Source organism: Choloepus didactylus, chromosome 4, assembly GCF_015220235.1.
Source record: "Choloepus didactylus isolate mChoDid1 chromosome 4, mChoDid1.pri, whole genome shotgun sequence".
NCBI classification, from domain to species: Eukaryota; Metazoa; Chordata; class Mammalia; order Pilosa; family Megalonychidae; genus Choloepus; species Choloepus didactylus.
Window position 1 is genome coordinate 113,979,356 of NC_051310.1, and position 23,242 is coordinate 114,002,597.

The 23,242-nt window shown below is 41.1% G+C and overlaps 2 protein-coding genes across 16 annotated transcripts in view; one reads left to right on the top strand and one right to left on the bottom strand.

The window, feature by feature from the left end:
- Positions 1–150: 150 nt before the first annotated feature.
- On the top strand, positions 151–18,431 carry SPG21 (SPG21 abhydrolase domain containing, maspardin). 3 transcript variants are annotated; one of them, XM_037833708.1, is made up of 9 exons: positions 151–169; positions 4,833–4,919; positions 7,671–7,832; positions 10,741–10,821; positions 12,661–12,806; positions 14,620–14,728; positions 15,442–15,549; positions 16,503–16,643; positions 17,689–18,431. In XM_037833708.1, the coding sequence occupies exons 2-9, from the start codon at positions 4,857–4,859 to the stop codon at positions 17,803–17,805; spliced, it is 927 nt and encodes a 308-aa protein (XP_037689636.1). In that variant the 5' UTR covers positions 151–169; positions 4,833–4,856; the 3' UTR covers positions 17,806–18,431. The 3 variants fall into 3 exon arrangements, with proteins under 3 accessions (XP_037689636.1, XP_037689634.1, XP_037689637.1); XM_037833706.1 differs by lacking the exon at positions 151–169 and adding an exon at positions 894–1,044; XM_037833709.1 differs by lacking the exon at positions 151–169 and adding an exon at positions 1,206–1,389.
- The window catches only part of ANKDD1A (ankyrin repeat and death domain containing 1A), a 201,044-nt gene continuing 185,210 nt past the window's right edge, over positions 7,409–23,242 (bottom strand). For 10 of the 13 annotated variants that reach the window (XM_037833696.1, XM_037833701.1, XM_037833700.1 and 7 more), the window contains one exon: positions 22,145–22,977. In XM_037833696.1, the coding sequence (XP_037689624.1) occupies positions 22,854–22,977 (124 nt within the window). In that variant the 3' untranslated portion in view covers positions 22,145–22,853. Of the gene's footprint in view, positions 7,458–22,144; positions 22,978–23,242 lie in introns of those variants that run through there. The other 3 variants (XM_037833704.1, XM_037833702.1, XR_005216439.1) reach the window with 2 other exon arrangements.

A 23,242-nucleotide genomic window follows, 5' to 3' on the forward strand; every position in this document is an offset into this window, starting at 1 on the left:
GCATGCAATTTACTCAGAATCTCCCCTGACCTTAATCCCATGAACACTTGTATGGGTAAGGTCAAAGTCCGAAGGCCCATTTAAACGGGACACGCTTTCCCTAAAACAAATTAGGGAGAAGCACTTTGAACAAGACCTCGTTGCACGATCCTTAAAGAACTTCAAACAGGTAGATTTACATGCTATTCAATCTTACACATTATTTCAGTTCAAACTTGCAAACATTTTACTGAAAAGGGCTGCCATGGCCTCTGCAACATCTTGCTTAAGAACAGTGATCATAAATGTATTAATATTCTCTATGCCCTTAAGGGGACAGTGAAGAAGGAGAGAGGCTCCGTGGAATTAAGTTCCCGGAAATCCCCCAGGCTGCCAGCACAGGGCTGGAAAGGTAGCCGGGGGCACTACAGTAGAAGACTATGGAAGGGGATTGTGGTTGTACCAAGGAAAAAAATTTGCCAAGAAACGAGCATACTAGTCCTGGTCACCAAAACCTGGAACCCAAGGCGATCCCCTCAAAGCATCACACGGCGGGGAGGGAACGATAGGTGTGCGCTTCCTCCAGGAATGCGTGAACCGAATGCAGAAGCAGGTATTAGGGGGCCGGGCACCCCTTTCTCCCTCTCTCACAATTTCTTCCTTGGTGCTCACGTCAGTTAGGCGACCTAGAGCTGACTGAAAGGCAGCTCAGATTTCCTCCTGGCGCCCACCGCCACCGCTAGTCTCACCGCAGGTTCCCTCACCCACCCGCGGAACTCAGAGGCTCCCGAGAGCCTCAAGACCGCTGCCTTCAAGCCCAGCTTTCCCCTGCCCCGTCGCCAAGGAGACCCCAGGGCCGCCTCCCCCGTGACGTGGCCCCGCCCCTCCGCTGAACCCGGAAGCGCGAGGCGCGCGCCCGCTGCGCGGACGGTCTGGAGGGCCGCGCGCCCCGCCCCTCCGAGGCCGGCTGTCCTGCGTGCCCCTGCGGCCCGCCGCCCCTACGAGTCCTGAGCGCCCCGACCGCTGACCCGGCTCCGGGCCCAGCATATTCCCCATTTCGCGCTGGTACTGGAGGGAAGGGCAGCTTTGGGGAGGAAAAGGGATGTGGGGGCGGACACGGCAGGAGAGGGGTGTGTAAGGCCCTGGGAGGTGGGGGTATGGGTGAGTGTGTTGACTGTGAGATTGTGGGTGTATGTGTATGTAGTGTGAACTGCTGCCTTAGTCGGTGTGACTGTGAATGTGGCCCTGAGTGGGCCGGTCCATGTGATCGTGCACGTGATTGCTTTTCTGTGTGTCTGTCTGTCTGTCTGCCTGCCTGTCTGTCTCCGAGGCGGAGCCAGGGCTCATGAGGGTCGTGTGTGACTCTTCCTTTGTGTGGCTGCCACCGTTGGGACTGGGTGAGGTTGGCTGGTGCGTGTGGGTCTCCTGGAGGGGATTGTTCGGGGCATCGTCCTGCAAACCCATCCTGGGGCTACACATCCCCAGCCCAGGGGCAGTTTTTTTCAGTAAACTTTTAAGAACTCTGAGCAGACGCCAGTTATTTTGGATATTGCGTCTTAGCCTGAAAGTGCAAATGTCTTTGTCATTGCTGAGTACCCGCCCGATGAGAGGCTTGTGAATGAGGGGGTGAGGAAAGTAGCAGGGCTAAAGTGTCTCACTTTTCTTCTCGTTTTCCTGGGGAGTTGTTTTTATAAGTTTTGTATTTATGACGGTTCTTTGTCTCCACCTACAATGGCCTAGCTCCTGTTGGCACAAAAATTCAAGAGATGGAGGAGTAACTTAATAGCTGTGTCCAAATTCCCAAAGCTTTTATACCAAGACAGAGCACAAGATGAGGTGTCACAGAAGAGATGTTGAGTAGACAGCTTTTTCCCCCACAAGGTTTACAAGATAATGGAATAGGTTCCTGAAGAAACGAGGGATTAATCTTCCCCAAAGAGATCTAAAACAAGGATAGCTGTGTACTGGTGTGGTTAGGTATGGAGGCTTGCATTAAAAAACTAATGCATCACCTAGAGACTCTGGTTCTATTATTTTGTTATTCATGGTATTAATAATAATCACAGGTTATCCATATGTAAATCAGCTATAGATTGAAATAAAGATTTGGAAGCCTCTGACTAGATAAGCTGGTTCCATGACTTCTTAAACATTTGTTAGGGCGATTTCATTACCTGCTGACTGGCAGGTTCTGTTGAGATCCTGAGGGACAGGTGCATGTAATCCCTGGCCCACACTCACAGCTGGCAGTTGTATTGTGGAGCATCCAAAGGACTGTAGAGAACTGGGTTGCCACAGCATACCCAGAGAAGGGGTTTCCTTTCACAAGATTGAGGCTAATCTATGTGGCCTTTTTTGCCACCAGAATGAACAGGTGCTTTTGTCTTTCTGAAGAACTGAATCTTGAGAGATCAACTCAGAGTTGAACTCGATGATCCTCATTCCTTCTTGTTTAATACTAACCAGTTTGGTCACAATCTCAAATTAATCTTCTTTTCCATCTACAGAGTGTTCCTCTTGTGACTTGGAGTGGATGAAAGAGAGCTAGGAAAACAAACTTTCCTTTTCATGCTACTCACAGCTGCTTTCCTTTGCAGCAGTGAACTTCTTTCGTTTAGATGTCAGTTGGTCAGATGCAACATTTGGTATCTATTTAACCTTTCATGTACTGCCAAACTAGTACAAGTGTTAAAATCACTTGTCTCTACAAAAATTTAGTCACAGTTGGGTGGAATCTCTCCATCCTGCAAGATTAGTTATAAAACGTTATAGTACTGAAGTGGTCGTGAATAATACTGAGGACTGTTGGTAAGGAGCATCTTTCTACTTACTGCTGTGGGAAAGGAGTGCGTAATTGAGTTCATGGGACTGTGCATGATGTGTATGTGCATATTTGTGTAGTTGTTTGGTTGTATGTTGCAAATGAGTCCCAAACTGTGATTAATTTATTTTATCTCAGTTTGGAAAATTTAAAAGCAAACTTTCTGGCTTTAATTAGCTAAGATGTTTTTTTAAATCTATTGAGTAGATTTTATTGGCTTAACATGTTTTTGAGATTCCCTCCTATAGAATGGAGTAATTGTTCCTAGTAATGCAATACTAGAAAATGTTTTCTTATGAAGTATTTATTTGATCTGGGAGTATTTCACGTCTGTCTAGGAAAAAATATTCCAGGACTAATTATCTATGTGCTAGTTACTTTCAATTAAAAACACAATAGCCAGCTTAAAGGCCAGAGTTCAGATGGCTTAAATTTTTTAACATGTTAATTAATATTCAGTGAGATTTTTTAAATGGATATGCAAAGAATGATTTTCTTTATTTCATTATGAATAATAACCACATTTATGCTCCCTGATTTTTAACATAAGTCTGGCTGATGATTTTCTTGGTACTTCAGAGCAACTTATAGTTTTACAAGCTTTTCTAAAAGTACCATGTTAGCCTGTAGAGACAAAATCATTATTACAGTGTCTAGGTTGTAGATCAAGTGTAATAATGGAATGTCTAGATTTACTATCTCCCAAGGTATCGTTTAGTAATCCCCCAAGGTTAGAATAGAGACCCCGAGGGCCCTGTGTTCCTTAGGGAACAGACTCGGAGGGCCAAGAAGGAAGAGTTCCATTGAGTTTAGAATCCCCTGCTCCTTGCCAGTCCGGAGAAACCCCTCTAAAATAACAGTTCAGGGTCAGCCTAGGAGTTAAGTTCTTGAGTCTGGAATTCATCTTAGCCCTGTTGGGGAAGCCAGCCTTGCCCCAGGGGTAGGGGGCAGGGTGCAGAGTCACTGTTTGAGTCCCTCCAGACCTTCTGGTTGATACCTAGGGTGGAAGTTCCTCATTTGGTAGTAAGAATTTGCAATAGGGAACTATAAGTTCAGGTTCCTGTTATGACATAACACAGATGCCCGAGCAAAAAGGGGCAGGCTTTAAGCTAAAGTTGCTTAGCCAGCCCAAAGCCCGGGATAGAAAGGACTCTCTTAAAAAAAAAAGTCATTCCTTTAGTCAACAAATAATTCCTGCTTTGTGCCAAGTACTGTTCTAGGCTTTGGGCCTACAGTGATGAACAAGTCATAGATGAGAAAACAAGCCCAAAGAGGGTCAGTAACTTATCCGAGGTGATAGAGCTATAAAAGCCAGAAATCACTAATCTGGCAACAAAAGAACACACATTTTTCTGAAGGTAAATGTTTTGCTTTGTTCCTAGTTTTAGTGCCTTCACACCTATTCTGGTATCTCATCATAAATCTTTCAAGGGACATTATATAACTCTTGATCACATCAGTATGAACAAGTTTCCTTTCCTTTGCATTAGGCACTACATATGAGGTTCTGAAGCTATGTCCCTAACTAGAGTTAGATTTACGGCATTTTGTGAATTGATCAAGCAGCAGCTTATCTGAACTTCTTTTTTTAGAATGGACGATTCCCATAGGTCTGTCAGACAGGAACGTCTTTATTAAAATGGATTTTTAAAATATTGTCAAAAGATAGGTGATGGTATTGCAGTTCGGGATCATTTACCCAGGACAGGCAGTGTGGTGTCAAGGAAACACTGTCCTGCATCTGGTCCTAAGCCCTGCAATAGCTTGTGATCTCAGGTAAGTCAGTTAAGTTTTCTAGACCAGTTTCTTCTTCTGGAGGAATAAGGGGGTTGGAATACTTAGTTCTAAGGGCCCTTCTGGCTCCAAGATTCTAGGATTTCACAAAATTGTTTTCTGTAGATTGGGTGTAAAATAGCCCATTTTTCTCTGTTTTTATTTAAAAGTATTGTTGGTACAGCTAGACCAGACTCTACATTTAGTTCTGATGTAAATGTAAATTCTTGACATGAAACATTGTATGCTTCTATTTCAGGGTTAACTTCCATTTCAGCTAATCATGGGAGAGATTAAAGTCTCTCCCGATTATAACTGGTTTAGAAGTACAGTTCCTCTTAAAAAGGTATGTGTGGTTTTACTATGCCTCTTACTTGCAAAACCTTGTGTTGTTTTTGCATGTGATTTAGATGTTATGCATTAGTAGTGTTTGAAAATGAAGGTTATTGCCATGTATCATGTATCATGACTCTGGGTTACGGTGCTTAAAGTTCACCTCTTCCCTGCCAAGTGCAGTCGACTTGGCATTCAAGATTAAAAGCTGGTGCAACCATACTCATTGTTATAATTGCTTTTACATATTCAGTCAAGCAGGTATATGTGTACTGCTCTGTATAGTTTATTGGAAAGCTGACAGCAACAGCACCTATATGGAAAATGCCATCAGATGCTGTTATAAAGCATTTTTCTGTTCCTCAGATTTAAGATAGCCTGTGGTTCACATTATATGTTCTCTCACTCACTTTGTCATAGTCATCTTCTGGAAACTTTATTTGCCTGAGTTGTCTGAAACCCTAAACATTTGTATTGAAATCTGGCTCTTGATTGTGAGTCCCAAAGTAATCCCAAATGTAAAGGATCACATTAGACAAAGGCTGTGCAAGCCACAGACTAAACTCTTGGCTGATTCCCTCATAGAAGTATTTGAGTACTATGATCTTAAGATCCTCAGTGTCTCTGCCATGAACATTTTGTCAGGGTGGACAGCTGGGGAAGTCACATACAAGTTTTCATTAATAACAAAATTACTCTCATATAGAAATCTGAGATACCAGTTCTTCAAGTGTAGACAGACTACCTACTATATGCTTAGCATTGTAGGAACTCCCCAGATATCTCATTTAATTCTTGCAGCAGTTTAACAAGGCGTGTAGTGGTGTGCCCATTTCACCAGATAAGAAAACTGAGATTCATAGAGGTTAATTAATGGGTTAAGGGTCAGAGAGCCTGATAGAATCTTGGTTTGAAATCAAATTAATCTGGTTTCAAAGCCAGAGCATTTGGGCTGCTCACCAAAGGGAATCCCTCTTCCTTCCCGCTGCTCAGGAGACCACTGCCCAGGCTAAATGGAGAGTTGCCCTGGGGATCCCCCTACCCTGTCCCATCCCCACAGGTAACTCATGATCCAAAGCAACCCAAACGTATCCAAATATTCTTAGAAGTAGTTCTAAGAAGTAGTTTCATTGGGGTGGCTTTCTCCAGTTGTCACATCAGTTTGGTCCACAAGTCATGATAAGTTTGCTTGAAATTTTGTGCTAGATTTTAAAATATCAAACAGATATTGCCAGTTTCTTCTGAACAAAGTTGCCATTTAAGGAACCCTGAGAAAGTGGAAGTGGAAAGTAACATTTAAGTAGCGATGGTGTACATTCAGAACATACTATTTTTGTTACTTTTCTTCCAAACTGGATGATTGCAATAATTTCTACAAAAATTGTAAGATCTTAAAAATTGTAAAGATCTGAACGTCTTAGCTCATATGAACTTTATTACTACAAGATTTGGATTTACCATGTACTGCTTTGAAGACATTAAGAGATTTTGACCACAACCCATAGCAAAAGGAAACATGGAAAGCAAAATGTGAGGGGCAAAGTACAAAGGGCAAAAACATGAGTGTGAGGTACCGTTGTCACTCTTGTGACCTGGGGACATCCGGGAAGTATTTGGGCCTTCTGGACTTTGCCTGGCCCCGTTTGTCTGCTCCTGATGACACCAGTGACCCCGATTACTGTGCCTCCACCCACAGAGTGACACCACGGATACTGTAGGACTGCCAGCCAGGAGCTCCCCAAAGAAAGAAATGGAGGCCATGGTTTCTTAATATACAAGGAGGATAAACATTGATTTGCACTGGCAGATGTTCATGCAGTTAATTCACTTTTCCAAATACCTGCAAAAGGCAGCCAAAGAAAACAAAAATTAAACTCATGCAGTGAATAATAATAATAGCTAACGCTTATTGAACACTCAGTATCTGCCAAGCTCTGTGTTGAGTACTTGCCTTGCCTCAGCTCATTTAATGCTCATCTTTATTTCTTCCTGGGTCAAGAACCACCAAATAGGGAAAGTTCCTGGTGACCTTCCTCCCCTGCCCCCCCCCCCACATGCCCCCCAAAAGCCAGTTTCTCCCTGTGCCTACCCCTCATCCCCCAACTGAAGCATTCTCTTGGGACAGTGACACCTACACCTGCTACATCCCTCTGTAGCAGCATTCGCCCCTTCTGAGGCTTAGTCAAGATCGGGTTCCTGAAGCATATCCTGAGCTGGGGCCATCTTTACCCAGTTTCTCCCTAGAGCCTGGAGCCTTGCTTCCACCTTCCCCCTTTGTTCATACTTTGAACCTACTGATTCCAGCCCACCCTCTGGCCCAGCATCGGAGAGTGACTGAAAATTGCCCTCCCTCTCTACTCACAAGCTCCCGCACTCATGCACACGGCCGGAAGTATGGGGAGAACACAGGTGCCACGTGCAGAGTTCACGGTTTAAATGGTAAATAGAATAGACTTCTTCATATTATGGATGGAAGGGAAAAGTAATGACTGGTAGAAACCTGCTCTGCTCTTTGGAAGATTCTAAAGCAGTTCGGTGGAATGCGTTAGAACTGCAGGAAAAAAAAAAAGACACCAAAACAGATTATTCTCCATGCTGCAAATCTGGTGTCTGGTCTTTGTTCTTGATCCCCAGGTTACCTTGTAACAAATAAGACAGTGGTATTAAAATTGTCAGTGAAATTACAATTTTATAATTTTTTAAACATAATTTAAAAACCAAATTCGTAAGCTTTTCATTCTTTTGCTTATAACTTTCCTCCTAGATTATCGTAGATGATGATGACAGTAAGATATGGTCACTCTATGATGCCGGCCCCAGAAGTATCAGGTGTCCACTCATATTTCTGCCCCCTGTGAGTGGAACTGCGGATGTATTTTTCCGGCAGATTTTGGCTCTGACTGGATGGGGGTACCGGGTTATAGCTGTGAGTATTATTGATTTGACATTAAGCTTCTGGTTTGCATTTTGTGCTTTTTTGTGCTTCTGTTTCTGATCAGCTACAATAATGGGCACAGTTTTTATCGAGATTAAAAATTATTTTTTAAATTATTATTTAAAAGTTATTAAAATGTGAATTGAAGCATTTTGAGAGAAAGTGGTATGTGTACACATACATACAGATATTCAGAAAGAGCACACCCTTGTTGGAAGCCTTCTCTACACCCAGCTTTTACGTGCATTATTATCTCTAACTCTTCTCAGAACTCGGTACGGTAGGAAGCACTGTCCTCATTTACAGATGAGGAAACCGAGGTCCCGGTAATTTTAGTGACCGCATGGGTCACACAGCCAGCAAGCAATGGAGGGAGGAGCCCCACTTGCTCTTCTGGCTCCATTTCCTCTCCTCTTTTTATTACATCACTGCTTCCTGAGGAGCTGATTATAGAATATTAGACCACAGAGGGATCTTGTAACATTTAGGTGACCAAAAGCTTGCTCGAATGTAAATCTTTGACATTTAAGCTGAAGTTCATTAATTAGCCCATATCCTTAGCATTTGGTTAAGAAGTTTTTTGTTTCTAATATTTTATTTAATAGCTGAGTTTGGTCTAAGTCTCGTTTTTCACTGGTCATTCTTGTCTCTTTCTCTGGGAGAAACATGTGGGTGGGGAAGGCACTGTTGCCTCGGACTGATCTTTTGCACACCTTGACTATGTAGCTACAATTGAGGCTTGTCTCCTAACTACCAGTGAAAGAGAGAGAGATTCCTCTTGAGTGCTTTGAAGCTGGCCGTTGTTTCTGGAGCCTGAAATATTAAAATGTAAATGGTACTCCCTGGTAGGAATACTGCTGTTTTTATACATTTTATTACTATCTAAAGGAGAGAAAATGTGGATCAGTTCTCTGTGCTCTTAGAAGGTAACTGAAAATCCTGCTGAAGTTACCACCAACTGGGGCCACACAAAACAGTTACCACCAGCACCACCTGCTGCCTTCTCCCCAAGTCTTTTCTCTGGCTGAATATATCTAATTTCTTTAACCATCTTTCATCATATGGCGTATTCAGATCTTTACAACATGATCCTCCCTTGTTCTAGGTGGCCCATAATCCCTCTTCAAGTACAGGACTCCAGGGGAGCAGGGTGGTAGCTGCCCACATCCTAGCCCACTGCAGCCAAAAATCTATGGCAGTACTTTTTATGGTGGCTACAGTTGATCAGCCAGGGAGTGGGAAACTGTGCAGCCCCTGGGCGACTTTCCCACTCAAGAGCACTGTGCCAACTTATGAAGCTGACAGCTTGTTTATCGCTCCAAACTGTCAGGTTGCCAGAGTCTTGCCTTCTGGCAGGTATTGTTTCTTTGCCATCAAGCTTCTTATTGTAGGCTTTCGGCTTTCCCTATTTCGTCAGCTAGATAATGATTCAAGAAAAGGCCTACAGTGTTTTTGAGATTACTTTGTCATGATGGTTGGATCAGAATGCTCAACCCCATAAGGAAACTTTATTAGATATTTACTAATATCTAGCAGTTAAAATGCAGGAGTCTTTCCATTTAAATTTTTATTGAGATAATTGTGCATTCAAATGCAGTTGCAAGAAATAATACAGAGATCCTTTGTACACTTTGTCCAGTTGATCCCCATGGTAACATTTTGCAAAACTATTGTCTGATATCACAGCCAGGATAATGACATTGGTACAATCCACCAATCTTGTGCAGATTTCTCCAGTTTTACTTCTACTGATAGTATGTTTGTGTGTCAATACAATTTTTTTTAAAGCAATAGCTTTTTTTTACTTTATCAAAAAATTAAAAAAAAAAAGTCAAACAAAACAAAACAAAGGAATAAGAAAAACAAAGAACCTAAATTAACTGCATTGCTTACAACATGTCCCTGTCATACCCCAAGAAAATTAATGTCAATACAGTTTTATCACCCTGTGTAGGGCATACATATTTTTAAATTAAAGGCTTCATAAAAATATCATCCCCTTTATTTTAGGCTATTATCTGTCCCAAATTCTGAAATTTTCTGCTAGAGAAAGTCTGTTCTCCATTCTTTCTCAGAATGATGGACATCTTATCCACAAATGGAATTTTAATAGTAAAAGTAACATATTACATCAAAATGCAAAATTATCCTGTGGCAAAATTTACATGGCAGTACCTATTCCAATGATTTGTCAATGACACAATGAATCTAAAAGCTTAAAACAACAAACCATTCAGATGGGTTTTATACATAAAAGGAGAGGGGAATTTTTAAGTGACAAGCCTGAGTCCCCTAGAAATGAGTTAGTGACTTGTTATTTCATTTTCCTCTTTATCACTAGCATTAATAAACAGGCTACTTAGGAGCAAGCACTACACTTTTTTTTTTTTTTTTTGTCACAGATAAAAATATAAGAAAGCAGATAGAATGACTAAGTCAATTAAAAGAAGAGAAACAATTTTGTTGAACACACCCTTAAAGAAAAGGAGAGGGAGCTCCCCTTAGAACAGATTTTATTTCTAGTTCTTCTAAGCCATAATTTAAAATGAAATTGGATTTAAGGGAAAACAGTATTTTCTTATTTGGGTGGGTTCTGCTCTATACCCTGAATCTCAGAATTTCTCAGGAATTTGGAAAGGAAACTAATATGAATTGAGATTATTCTTCTTGTAATCTCACTGGAGAGTGCTTACTGAGCTATTTATTCTTTCTTAATTATCAGGTAAAATGTGAACTATGAAGTTTAGGAGAAGCTGAGAGTTTATTTTCATGTATTTTGAATAAGGAGCAGAGCTCGAGCAAAAATGCCATTAGAGTGAGTCCTAAATTTTTCAGCTATGTAAGAGTTGCATTTTACCATTACAGTTTAAAAAATAGATAAAACTTGCTATCATTTCAGTTACAGTATCCAGTTTATTGGGACCTTCTTGAATTCTGTGATGGATTCAGAAAACTTTTAGACCATCTACAATTAGATAAAGTGAGTACCCTGAAACTTCCTACATAGGTGATTTTCATGCAACATTTATATTGAAAAGCCTGGTGCTTTCTTTTTATAACAGCTTTATTGAAATATAATTCACGTGTCATTCAGTTACCCTTTGAGTGTGTATGTTTCAGTTTCCCACGTTGCTTAAACAAACATCATGAAATGGTTTGGTTTAAACAATGGGAATTTATTCGCTCATGGTTTTGAAGCCAGGAAAATGTCCAAATCAAGGCCTTATCAAGGCGATGCTTTCTTCCTGAAGACTATGGCTGCCAGCAATCCTTGGTTCCTCTGTCACATGGCAAGGCACATGGTGGCATCTCCTGCTCTCTTTCTCCTCTTCTGGGTTTCATTGATTTCAGCTTCTTACTTCCTGTGGCTTTCTCTCTATCTCTGTCTGTTTCTGAATTTCATTCTTTTATAAAAGACTCCAGTAATGGGATTAAGACCCAGCCTGATTGAAGTGGGACACACAGTAACTGAAACCTCATCAGCAGGTCCTACATACAATGGGTCCACACCCACAGGAATGAATTAAATTTAAGAACGCATTTTTTGGGGTACAAACAGCTTCAAACTACCACAGTGTACAATTCAAAGATTTTTCATATATTCACAGAGTAGTAAAATCATCACCACAACCAGTGTTAGAATATTTTCATCATCCCAAAAAGAAACCCTGTACTCATTAGCAATCACACCTTATTTTTCCCATCCCCCCTCCCAGTCCTAAGCAAATACTAATCTACTTTCTCTCTGTGTAGATTTGCCTATTCTGGACACTTCCAGTTAAATGGAATCATACAGTATTTGGTCTTCTGTGATTGGCTTATTTCACTTAGCATAATGCTTTCAAGATTAATCCATGTTGTAGCATGTAGCAGTACGTCGTTCCTTTTTATGGCTAAATAATATTCCATTGTATGGATGTAGCATATTATATTAGTCAGGGTTTTCCAGGGAAATAGAACTGTCAGAACATATATTATAAAATTTATTATATTATGAGATTTATTGTAGGAATTAGCTTATGTGACTGTGGGGATTGGCAAGTCCAAATTCTGTAGGGCAGGCTGCATGTTGGGAACTCTGATGAAGGTTTAGATGGAATTCCCCAGGAGAAGCTGTCTGGTTGAAGTAGATATAGAAATTCTTCTTTCTGACTGTTGAAATCATCACTTATCCCTTTAAGGCCTTCCACTGCTTGGATGAGACTTTTCTCCTTGCTGAAGCAATCTCCTTTGTTGATTGTACGTGTAATCAGCCATAGAAGCAATCAACTGAATGATGAGTTAAATCTACAGGATATCCTCAGAGTAATGATCAGGCCATTCTTGCTTGACCAAATAACTGACACCATAACCTAGCCAAGTTGACACATGAACATAATACTCACTCACATTTTTTAATCTATTCATCAGTTGATGAGCATCAGAGTTGTTTTCACTTTGGGGTTATTATGAATAATGCTGCTCTGAGTGTTGGTGTACAGGTTTTTGTGTGGATGCATATTTTCATTTCTCTTGGATATATACACAGGAATGGAGTTACTGGGTCATGGTTTTCTTAAACATAATAACTCAGTGGTTTCTTTTTCTATAATGCAATCTGTGAATATTTTTGTAACTTGTATAATTTGGATGCAGAATCATATTGTTTTCTTGATAGGGTGTGTAACATTCTCTAAATTCCTAACTGCAACAGATATTTCAGTCTGTTGGCTAATGATGACATATTCTGTGGTTGGTAATAATTAAAAAAAATTTTTTGTTATCTATGTTTAGGGTTGAACAGTGTTTTAGGACTTGCCTTGTGTTTGTTTATAATTAGGTTCATCTTTTTGGGGCTTCCCTGGGAGGTTTTTTGGCCCAGAAGTTTGCTGAATACACTCATAAGTCTCCCAGAGTCCATTCCCTCATCCTCTGCAATTCCTTCAGTGACACCTCTATCTTTAACCAAACTTGGACTGCAAACAGGTAAGAAGGTAAACAGTAGGCTAAATGTTTATTATTTTTGTTCAGTGGAAATTTGAAAATATTAGCTTTTGGGGTTTTTTGATACTGTTAGAGAGGGAAAGGTTATATCTTTTTCTGGGAACAATCACCTTTGCAAAAAAAAAAAAATTGAATGAATTCCAAATTAAACTATTTCCATTATTCTAAATTTTAATTTTTTAATCTTGTTTAATATACATTCATATGCTTTTACAGTTTCTCTTTGCTGCATATGTAACTAATATTGTGTTCTGTTTGTTCCATTTAATGTTTTGTGTTAACTCTTCTGTGTATTGACTGATGCAGGTTCGTTAGGCCTTTGGCTTTTCCCAAGTTCTGCACTTGGTCTATTGTAAACAGCTTTGCATAATTTTTTTTTAAATTCTCTTTCTGGGTTATTTCTTGAGATTTGTTCCCCAGAATGGAAAAACTGGAGCATTCGGTCCAGCGGGAGCTGTTCGCTGCATCAGGACGGTTATGTTAGCCTGCTCTTCGGGAAGATGGAAAGGGAGGAAATACTTTGTTGTGCAGCCAGTGGGGTGCCTGTTTCCTCAGAACCATCCCATCATTGATTTTACAATTTAATTATGATAAGGATCTAATCGCACCTTAAAGCTGGTTTAATGTGCATTTCTTTCATTGCTGCAAGGCTAGACTCTATCCTAAAAACCTACCCAGTGACCGAACATATCTTTGTGATTGGTTTGGTTTTCAAATAATGTTATAGAAAAACATTGTTTTCATGGTTTTCACAGTCTCCTTAAGATTGATCTTTGATCTTTTTAGAAATTTTCCTGATGTTGTCTCAATAGTTTATTTACTTAGCATTCACGTGGCAATTTCTCGTACACATTAGCTACAAATGCTTCACAACAGATGGTGCACTAAGCTCATTGATTATTTTGATGAGATTTGTTGTTTTAACTGTCAGAAGCCAAGGGTGCCCCCACCTGTTTGTGCTCTTGCATATCAGCTACTTTTTATTAAATATCTGAGAACTTAACCATTGGCCCCACATTGAGGGTACAGTGGCAAGCAAAGTCAGCGTGGGCCTCCCCTCACAGAGCTCCAGGGCATCATCATCTTTAGAGGATAAAGCAGTGGGGGATGAGAGAGAACCTAGAAAGTTAATGGGAAGATAGCCCACTGGTGCTTGCAAGGGTAGCTCAACTTCCAACAAAAGCCATTCCATTGAGAGTATGCATCAGAAAGTAGTCTGCACTTTTTGTAAGTAATTTTCAGCATAACGTTAGAGAAATTTGTGCTTACCCTGTATCATGGCCCTCAAATTTTGAAATTAAAGGAATAACTATCAACTAAAGATCACATATAGAAATCCATAAAGATTGAATTGCCTTGTATTAGCCCAGTTGAATCTAATAGTAGCAAATTTCGGGAAGTGCGGTAACTCTCGTTTTACTATTTTGAAATATTTTGAAATATCAATCAAAAGGTGATAGCCTGAATTTCTTAAGTGTCCAGTTTTCTCAAGGAAACAATTCAACCACTGGAATTACCAGAATGTCTACTTCTGTAAAGGTATTTTGAAATGTCACTTATAATTATTCCATATCCTCACATGAAAATTTGATCATATTAAACCGTAATTCTTTGGGAGTTTGGGAAAGTGTGTATAAAAGCTAAATGCTGAGGCCTTTGAAGAAAGAGACTAGGTCTTTTTATCTGTAGATTCCAAGTACCAGGCTAATACAAGACTTCAATGTCAAATGAATATTTGCCATTTATGTGTAGTCTTGGAAGTTTAAATTATTAGGTCTTTGCCTTTGTTTTACAGCTTTTGGCTGATGCCAGCTTTTATGCTCAAAAAAATAGTCCTTGGAAATTTCTCATCTGGGCCAGTGGACCCTATAATGGCTGATGCCATCGATTTCATGGTGGACAGGGTAAGAGTCATGGCACTGGGGTGGGGACACTTTGTGCTGGAAATGTTCACATCTGCTTGGCTCCTGAGGACAGATCTGTTTCAGAGTATATGCTAGGGGTGTTTGTTAAGCAGTCTTCCATGTTAATTTTAATACACAACAGATATTGCTGCTGATTAGGGCTTGGCTAAGTCAGTGTTTCCCAAACCAGCCATTCATCAGAATCACTTGGTGAAGCTTTTAACAGTGCAGGTTCCAAGGCCTCACACCAGACTATCTGAACTGGAATCCCTGGGCGTGAGACATGGGCTTTTCTTACCTCCTCACCCACCCCTCCCCTCAGATTCTGATGTACCAGGTCTGTAGACCTGCATTTGGGAACCACTGAGATAGGTGATTTCTGAGGTCTCTTCCAGCCCTATGATCTCTTAAATGTTTTTCTGCCTCCTTTGAGCCTCAAGTATTGGCTTGTGGCCCACAGGAGCTGGTCGAGGCAGGCATTCTGGCTGAGGGCTGTGGAAGGCCGAGCTCCATTTGTGGAGCCTCATCCGGGTTCCCGGAAGGGAGAGGCCCAGTTTGTGGTCTCTCAAATGCTCCGTTTCGTCCTTTGTCACCTGTGTGCCCCCCCGCCCCGACATGATGCACCTTTACAACCACAAGTATTGTCTGTGGATTTAATGTAAATGCGAAAAACAAAATTAATTTAAAATTTTTACGTGCATTTCTTCCTGTAGCTGGAAAGTTTGGGTCAGAGTGAACTGGCTTCAAGACTTACCCTGAATTGTCAAAATTCTTACGTGGAGCCTCATAAAATTCGGGACATCCCTGTAACCATTATGGATGTAAGCTTCCTTTTTAATTAAAATAGTTGCATTACCTTTTAAAATGTGTATGTCAAGATTCTCCTTGTAATTACTTTTACGTTTTCAATGTGTCTCTTCAAATGCTGCCTTTGCTTCCCTCCTCCTCTCTCCACCAAGCTTTCTCAGTTCCAAAATAATCTCTGTGTTGTGTATCCTGGATTTTTCCTGGCAGTAATAACACCATTGAAATAAAAATTTAAATGGAAGTGGTATTCCTTACCCTTTTTGGTATACTTTTACTATTTTTATCAACAGATATTGCATGTTAGTTATTACACATCAGGGAAACAAACAGAAGGTACCTCATGCAGGCAGAGAATTGAGAATTCCATAAAGTCTACTAATCAGCACAAAAACTTGCTCCTTACTTTTAAATTATTTTTTGAAAAACTTTTTTGCCTGTGTGTATAAACATAATTTGCATAGGCATTGAAAAATGTCTAGAATTATATGCTCTAAATTGCTAATAATTGGCTTCCCCAGGAAAGGACTTGAACTTTTTTATCTTACACTCTTTAAATGTTTCCAAATGTTATTCACAGAGCATATACTACTTATGTAATTGTTTTTAACTAATAATAAAATAAGTTCTTTTGGGTTTCATGATCTCTTTGAAATTAACTGGCATTTTCAGTAATGATTGAAATCATTATTCTGTTAATTTAGTCATCTACATTTGAGGAAAAGAGAAATTCACAATAGAAATTTTCCCCCAAAGAATGCAAGAGACGTTTGTCAGTAAAATCTGTAACTAACGCCTCATGTTGGAGTTAGAAGTGACCAGGGATTGTCACCAGGATATGGCTCGGGCCACATGGGGATTCAGCATTCTCTCTTCATGAGAAAGGAATGCTTGGGGTGGTGCTTTCCATTAGTGAAAAAACATATTAAAATACTAGAAGGTCTCAGTCTTGTGTGTGTGTGTTTTTAAGGTGTTTGACCAGAGTGCCCTTTCAACCGAAGCAAAAGAAGAAATGTACAAACTCTACCCTAATGCCCGGAGAGCTCACCTGAAAACAGGGGGCAATTTCCCATACCTGTGCCGAAGTGCAGAGGTGAATCTTTATGTACAGGTAGGTAGGTCCTAGCTGGAACCTAGAATGTATGGTTTGAAACATAAAGCTTTTTTTTTGGATGGTAGCATAAGGAAAGTTTCATTCTCAGTAGGAATGAGACATTGATTGGATAGAGGTGGTTTACTTTTATCATTTATAGGGGGATTCAGATGGGTATGTGACAGACACCCATGTGTCAATCTGTCCACCATCCCTCCTGAGACCAGCAGGCCCACATCCACCCTTTGAGGTAGCCATTGGTGTGATGTGACCCTGCCTCCTAGACACAGTGAATTCAATCGTAACAGGACACCAGACCTAGAAAGGGACAGTGTGAGTCCCATAAAGCTACTTCTTGATCTACTTTTAATGTATTAAACAACCACAGCAAAGCTATAACAAACCAACTCCTCTTCATTCCCTACCTAAATGGATATTAGAAATAGCTGTGAGAAGTGGTTGCCTTGGCTTTAAAAAAACAAAACAAAACAAAACAAAAAACCACATATTCATGCAAAGGAAAGGATTCTAAATAGAAAATCTTGATGCCCAGAGGTATTTATCGTGGTGTTAGTCATAACAGCAGGTTAGAAGGTCCTAACTTGCAGCAGAGGAGGGTACGTATCTACTCTGTGGAGCAGTGTGCAGGCATTTGAGATGCTTCAAAGAGTTTGTAGGAGCCTAGAATTACTGGTTACATGTTAAGTGAGGAAAAAAGATCCCAAATTGCATGTGCAAGCTTGACCGGAGCTGTACTTTAAAAAAGGATACACACAAATATACATACACATACACAGGCTATATGCACACACACACAAAGTTAACTGTGGCTTTAGTGGTTTCTTTAGATGATGGAAATATGGGTGGTTTTCAGACATTTTGCTTTGCCTTTTCTGTGTTTTCCAATTTTTCTGTAATTAGTGTGTATTACTCTGTAATTTGAGAAGTATAAAACATCTATACTATACTTGGTGAAGTTTTCTTACCAAGCTCTTTATATGAGGCAATATACAATACACTTTATAATGCAACCATTTAAAATCATCACTCTACATCTCCACAGATACATTTGCTGCAGTTCCACGGAACCAAATACGCGGCCATTGACCCGTCGATGGTCAGTGCCGAGGAGCTCGAGGTGCAGAAAGGTAACCTCGGCATCAGCCAGGAGGAGCAGTAGTTTGGCTTCCCCGGTAATGAGGAGTGGCCCAGCGTGTTCTTGTACAGTCGGCGACGTCAGTGCTGTCTGTTTGGGCTATCTGGGCTCCCCGGTTAGCCAGTGTTTTGGAAGTAGGACTGACTGTCATCTTACGGGTGCCAGTTCTCCTAAGCCAGTGTAACGGTTTCCTCTGCAGTTTTTGTTAGCTTTTGAATTTGAAGAAACACTTTTGAAGACATTCATTTTAAGAATTGTGACAATTTTGCTACCAAAAGTCTTCACCACTGTGTTCTTAAGTGAAGGTTAATTTCTGAGGTTTGGAATCTTGTTGGGGGTTTTCCCTTTTCTTTTCCTTTCTTTTCTTTTCTCTACTCTTCATTCTATTGTCTTTCTCTGTCCTTCTTTTTCTTTCTTTCTTTTCGTTATTTGCTGTAAATGCTGCATATTCAATTGTGTATTAGGAGGACACTGATTATTTCTGTTTCCTTGGTTATAACCATTATCAGAGTGCCAAGGCTCTCTCCTCACTGTTTGCCCTCCTATAATTCAACTACTTTTGATTTCTAATTAAGCAAATTGTTATGAGTTTTAGTTTTTGTCTTCCTAGCCATTACAATCATTTGGAATAAAAATTCATTTTCAGTGAATGGCTTTGTGATTATTTTAGCTGCCTGGCAGGGGTAAAAGACATAGGACTTTCTGAGAAGCAGACCATGGTTTTTGCTGATTATGCTGGTTTGAAGCTGTTTTGTACCCCAGAAAAAGTCATGTTCTTTTACTTCATTCCTGTGGGTGCAGATCTATTATGGACAGAACTGTTTGGTTTGGTTATTTCAATTCAGATGTGACCCATCCCATTCAAGGTAGGTCTTAATACTTTGACTGGAGTCCTTTATGAGAGGATAGAAGACAGAAAAAGCCAAGAGAGCTTAGAGAGAGAAAAGACCTGGGAGAAGCAAGCAAGGACCCATAGAAGCTGAAAGAGCCACTGAAGCCAGAACCTGAAAGCAACGAAACCTGGGAGAGAAGGACCAGCCAAGGCCGGCCACGTGCCTTTCCATGTGACAGAGGAGTCCCAGATGCCGGCAGCCTTTCTTCAGAGTCCAGGTATCATCTTGTTGATGCCTTAATTTGGGTATTTTCATGGCCTAAGAACTATAAATTGTAAGTTAATAAATCCCCATTGTAAAAGCCAACCCATTTCTGGTATATTGCATTCTGGCAGCTTTAGCAAATCAGAATGATTCTATCTGGCTTTAGGCAAGTTACTTAATGAATTGCTACCATGTGCCAGGTACTTTTCATACCTTTTTTCCCCTCAGTTAAAAATTTTAAACACATATAAAGTAGAGAAAATAGTCTGATGAACTAGGTCCTTATCACCTAGCTTCAAATATTATCAACTCAGGGCCAATCGTTTTTCATCTCTTATCCTACCCTCATTTCTTCCACATATACCCCCATCATTGGATTATTTTAAGGCAATTTCCAATATTATATATCATCTCACATGTACATATATCTATATGTACCTCTAAGAGAGAAAATAACTATAGTACCATTATTATATTTAGCAATTTACCAATACTCCTGTCAGTGTTCCCATTTGCCAATTGTCCCTAAATGTCTTTTTACAGTTGACTTGTTCCAATCAGGTTTCCTACAAACTCTGCATTCTGTATTTGGTTGACATATCTCTTAAATCTCTTTTAAACTTTAAGTTCCTCCTCCCTCTTTGTTTATTTATCTTTCTTTCCACTTATGTGTTGAAGAAATAGGCTCATTTGCCCTATAGAATTCTCTCCAGTCTGGATTCAGCTGATTGCAGCCTCTGTGGGCAGGGCCCCACCACACTTCAGCACCCACAGCGGTAGTGAACTGTTGGCACTGCCCTCCACTCCTTTCCAAATTCTCCCCAGGTGAGCCCACACCCTCGAACAGCTTTAACCACTCCTTGGCTCTACATCCTGATGACTGCAAGTTGCCCTTTCCAGCCCTGACCTAGACTCTACCTGCCAGAAGCCACACCCCTGTCCCCACTGCCCAAACCTGCCCCTGTTCATCTGTGCCCCATCATCTTGTTTCTTGACATCATCTCCGTTCCTGGCATCATTCAGATCCTCCAGCCAGAAACACCCGTCTTGGACCACCAAGACTGCCTAGTCTCAAGATGGAGGGAGATGCTGAAATGAAACTTTGGGTGCAAGAAGTTTATTAAGGATCAACATATGTGAAAGGAAGATGGCTTGGGCAGGGAAAGATGTTGAACTGTGATGGAGATTGGTCAAGAATCGGCCACCCGGCAGGCAGCTCTGAGCTAATGTTGCCCATTGGAATAGTCACATAGGGGGCTGCAGTGGCTTGGCCTCATACCCCCGCCCTGCTTGGTCCCCAGACACTAGCTGCTCCAGGAAGGGCATGACTTTGGGGGAGGCGGCACCGTAGCCAAGGCTGATGTCTGGGGGCCACCTGCCGACCACACTCCCGCAGCTGGGCAGTGAGGCCTTCCTTGAAGGGGCAGCTGGGCAGTGTGTTTCCATGTCTGCCACATCCCACATCCTAACTCTGAGATCTGGCAACTCTCTTCCAAGCCATGTCCCTTCCTTCATTGTCAGCCTTGCTTTGGCTCTTCGCAGCTCTGCCAGCCGCCCCTTCCCAACTGCCACGTAGCCTCCATGGTGCCCATACCAGCTCCAATCTGTAGTGACCTTTGAGGACCTTAGTTATAGAAATTAGACTAGAGTTTCAGAAATTTTGAAATAGGGCTTTTCCATTTACTGAAGATCACACAGAAAGAAATGATGGGGGTGGCCTCAGCTCTTAACACACAGATTTTAAGGGTTAGTTTTGAGATATGATATAACCTTATGATCTGCCTCCCCTTCTAGAAATCATTCTGGGATCCACAGGAGAGAGAGCGAGCCCTTGTACTATAAGTAAGCAAACATATACTATCTATTTGCATATGTTTGAATATATATTTCAGAAAGGGGGGTGGGAGTAACAGTGAGCAAAGTATGTACACTGGAAAAAGAGATTTAAATATACATTGTGAAAACCAGGGGACTCACAATTAGAAAGGTAAAGGTCACTCTGAAAAGAAAAACAGATGTGCCTTACCAAAGAAAGGGAGCCTACTCTGAATGCTGAGTTTTTATCTCATAATGAGGGATGACATTGTTTATTGTGGGCTGGGGGACTGATTTCTAGCACATCCCCTGCTGCTCAACTCCCCACCACCACCACCACAACTTCCATGCCTCCTGTGTTTCAGCTCCACCTCCATGCCTTTGCTTCCTTTGTGCTCTTTGCTGGGAATGTCCCCTCTCCAATTCTGTCTTGTCTTTCAGCTTCTCAGACCTTTCCTCCCCTAGGGAAGAATAAATCCCATAGCTCTTTGTATACACCTCAGTTACAGCACTAACCACAGTATATTACAGCTAGTGGTGCCTGAGTTCCTCTCCCCACTAGACATAAGCTTCTGGAGGGCAGGAACTGTGGGCTACTCATCTCTGAACCCCAACTCCCAGCAGACTGCCTGGCATAAGTTGCCCTCAATAAATACTGGTGGTGGTTGGCGGTGGTGAATTGAGCCATTGTGCTCACGCAGAACCAACTCCTAACAGCCTGTCTGACATAAAGTTTCATCATAAAATTCCCAAACAAGAAAATCCAGTATTGAATTTGAGAGAGTGCAACATTTCAGTTTTATTTAAGAATTTTTTTTGTCTAAAAAAATACAAAATTCATTTTGCAAAGTTCATCCAGATAAATGATCGAAGTCTCATATGATACAAAATACATTTCCCAGACAAAATAGATGAAAGAGGAGGGTTTTCCATCTGCACATGCAGGGGTTGAGGCACCCAGGCTGGGGGCTGTACTGGGGATCTGAATCCCACTGGGCATTGTGAGGCCTCTGGCAAAATACACAGCCTCCCAGATTATCAGGTTACTACCTGTATACTGAATTGATTTCAAGGCCTCAGTTTTGATCTTTATTTTTTTGTAAGCTTAGTTTTAGTTGCCGTTGTTTAATTAAGACTTAATTTTTAGAACAGTTTTAGGTTTACAGAAAAATTGAGATGGTACAGAGTTCCTACAAACTCCCTCCTCCATGCAGTTTCCCCTCTTCTTAACATCTTGCATTCGCGTGGTACATTTGTTACAACTGATGAGCCAATATTGATATACGATTATTAACTAAAGTCTATAGTTTACATTAGGTTTCACTCTTTGTGTTGTACAATTCTATGGGTTTTGACAAATGCATAATGTTATATATCTGCCATTACAGTGTCATGCAGAATAGATGCCCCACCCTAAAATTCCCCTCTGCTCCACCTAGTCCCTCCCTCCCCACCTTCAAACTCATGGTAGCCACAGGTCTTTTTACTAACTCTGTAGTTTTGCTTTTTCCAGAATGTGTCAGTGTTAATTTCCTGGTTTTGAAATTATACTGTGTATATGTTAACATTTGGGGAAGCTGAGCAAAGGGTATTTGGAAATTCTTTGTCCTGTTTCTACAACTTTTGTAAGTCTAAAATTATTTGAAAATGGAAAGTTAAAAACCTTTTTAAAATTGTAAGACAAGAGGGGAAAAAAGGAGAGCGCATGCCTCCTGGAACTGTCCAAGTATATAAAAAAGTTTGTGATAAAAACAGCTGTGGAATGACCATGGCTTTCATAAAAGCCAGTGAACAGTTAAGGGCAGTCCTCTCACCAGGACAGGGCCAGAGGGACGCTGGGCTTGGAACCTGGCCCACGACCTGATTAGCAGTGTGGCATGGGCAAGCTGCTTATCCTTCTGAGCCTCCATGTCCTTGCTGTAAAAATGCCCCGTGCAGCTCAGGGGACTGCTGTGAAGCCCTGTGGAGATGATGGAGGTGAAAATGAGCTTCCAGCTGCAAAGGATCATACCCGTGGGAAGGGATTACCTGGAAAACCCAATGCAGGTCCCTGGACCAAAGCTTGTGAAAAAGATCAGAAACATTCACCTGCTGGCCGCTGCATGGCTATGTGTTTCAGTAGAAGTAGCTGGAGGTCTGTTCGTGATTTTTTAAAAGCCCTTAAATGGTGTCATCTCCTGTTTGAGTGGTCCCGGCGCTTCCAGCTACATGGTTGTGCACCTCCTGGAGGCACTCGGGTCTGCATTTGCTTTCTTCCTGATGCTTTCTGCAAAAGACAAGAATCCTATTCCCTTGTGTTGCTAAACTCGGTGTCACAGGGCTGGTTTTATATTTTAATTGTCTGCCAGAGTTTGTGTTTAAAAAAAAGATGCAACAAGATTACAGAAAACTTCAGAGAAAAAGAATCATCCCTAATTGCTCCACCCTGAAATGACCCTGTTTCCCACACAGCTGCCCCTGATCTTCGTGCCTATGGCATGGTGGAGTAACCTCCTTTTTCTTCTCAATAACATGCTCTACATGTTTTTCCTTGTTGCGTCATTACTCAT

Excerpts from the sequence above, each read along its gene's own strand:
- SPG21 (XM_037833708.1), top strand. The coding sequence starts at position 4,857 with ATGGGAGAGATTAAAGTCTCTCCCGATTATAACTGGTTTAGAAGTACA. Across the intron at positions 12,807-14,619 it reads CAAACTTGGACTGCAAACAG|CTTTTGGCTGATGCCAGCTT; the intron begins GTAAGAAGGTAA and ends TTTGTTTTACAG. Across the intron at positions 14,729-15,441 it reads TCGATTTCATGGTGGACAGG|CTGGAAAGTTTGGGTCAGAG; the intron begins GTAAGAGTCATG and ends TTCTTCCTGTAG.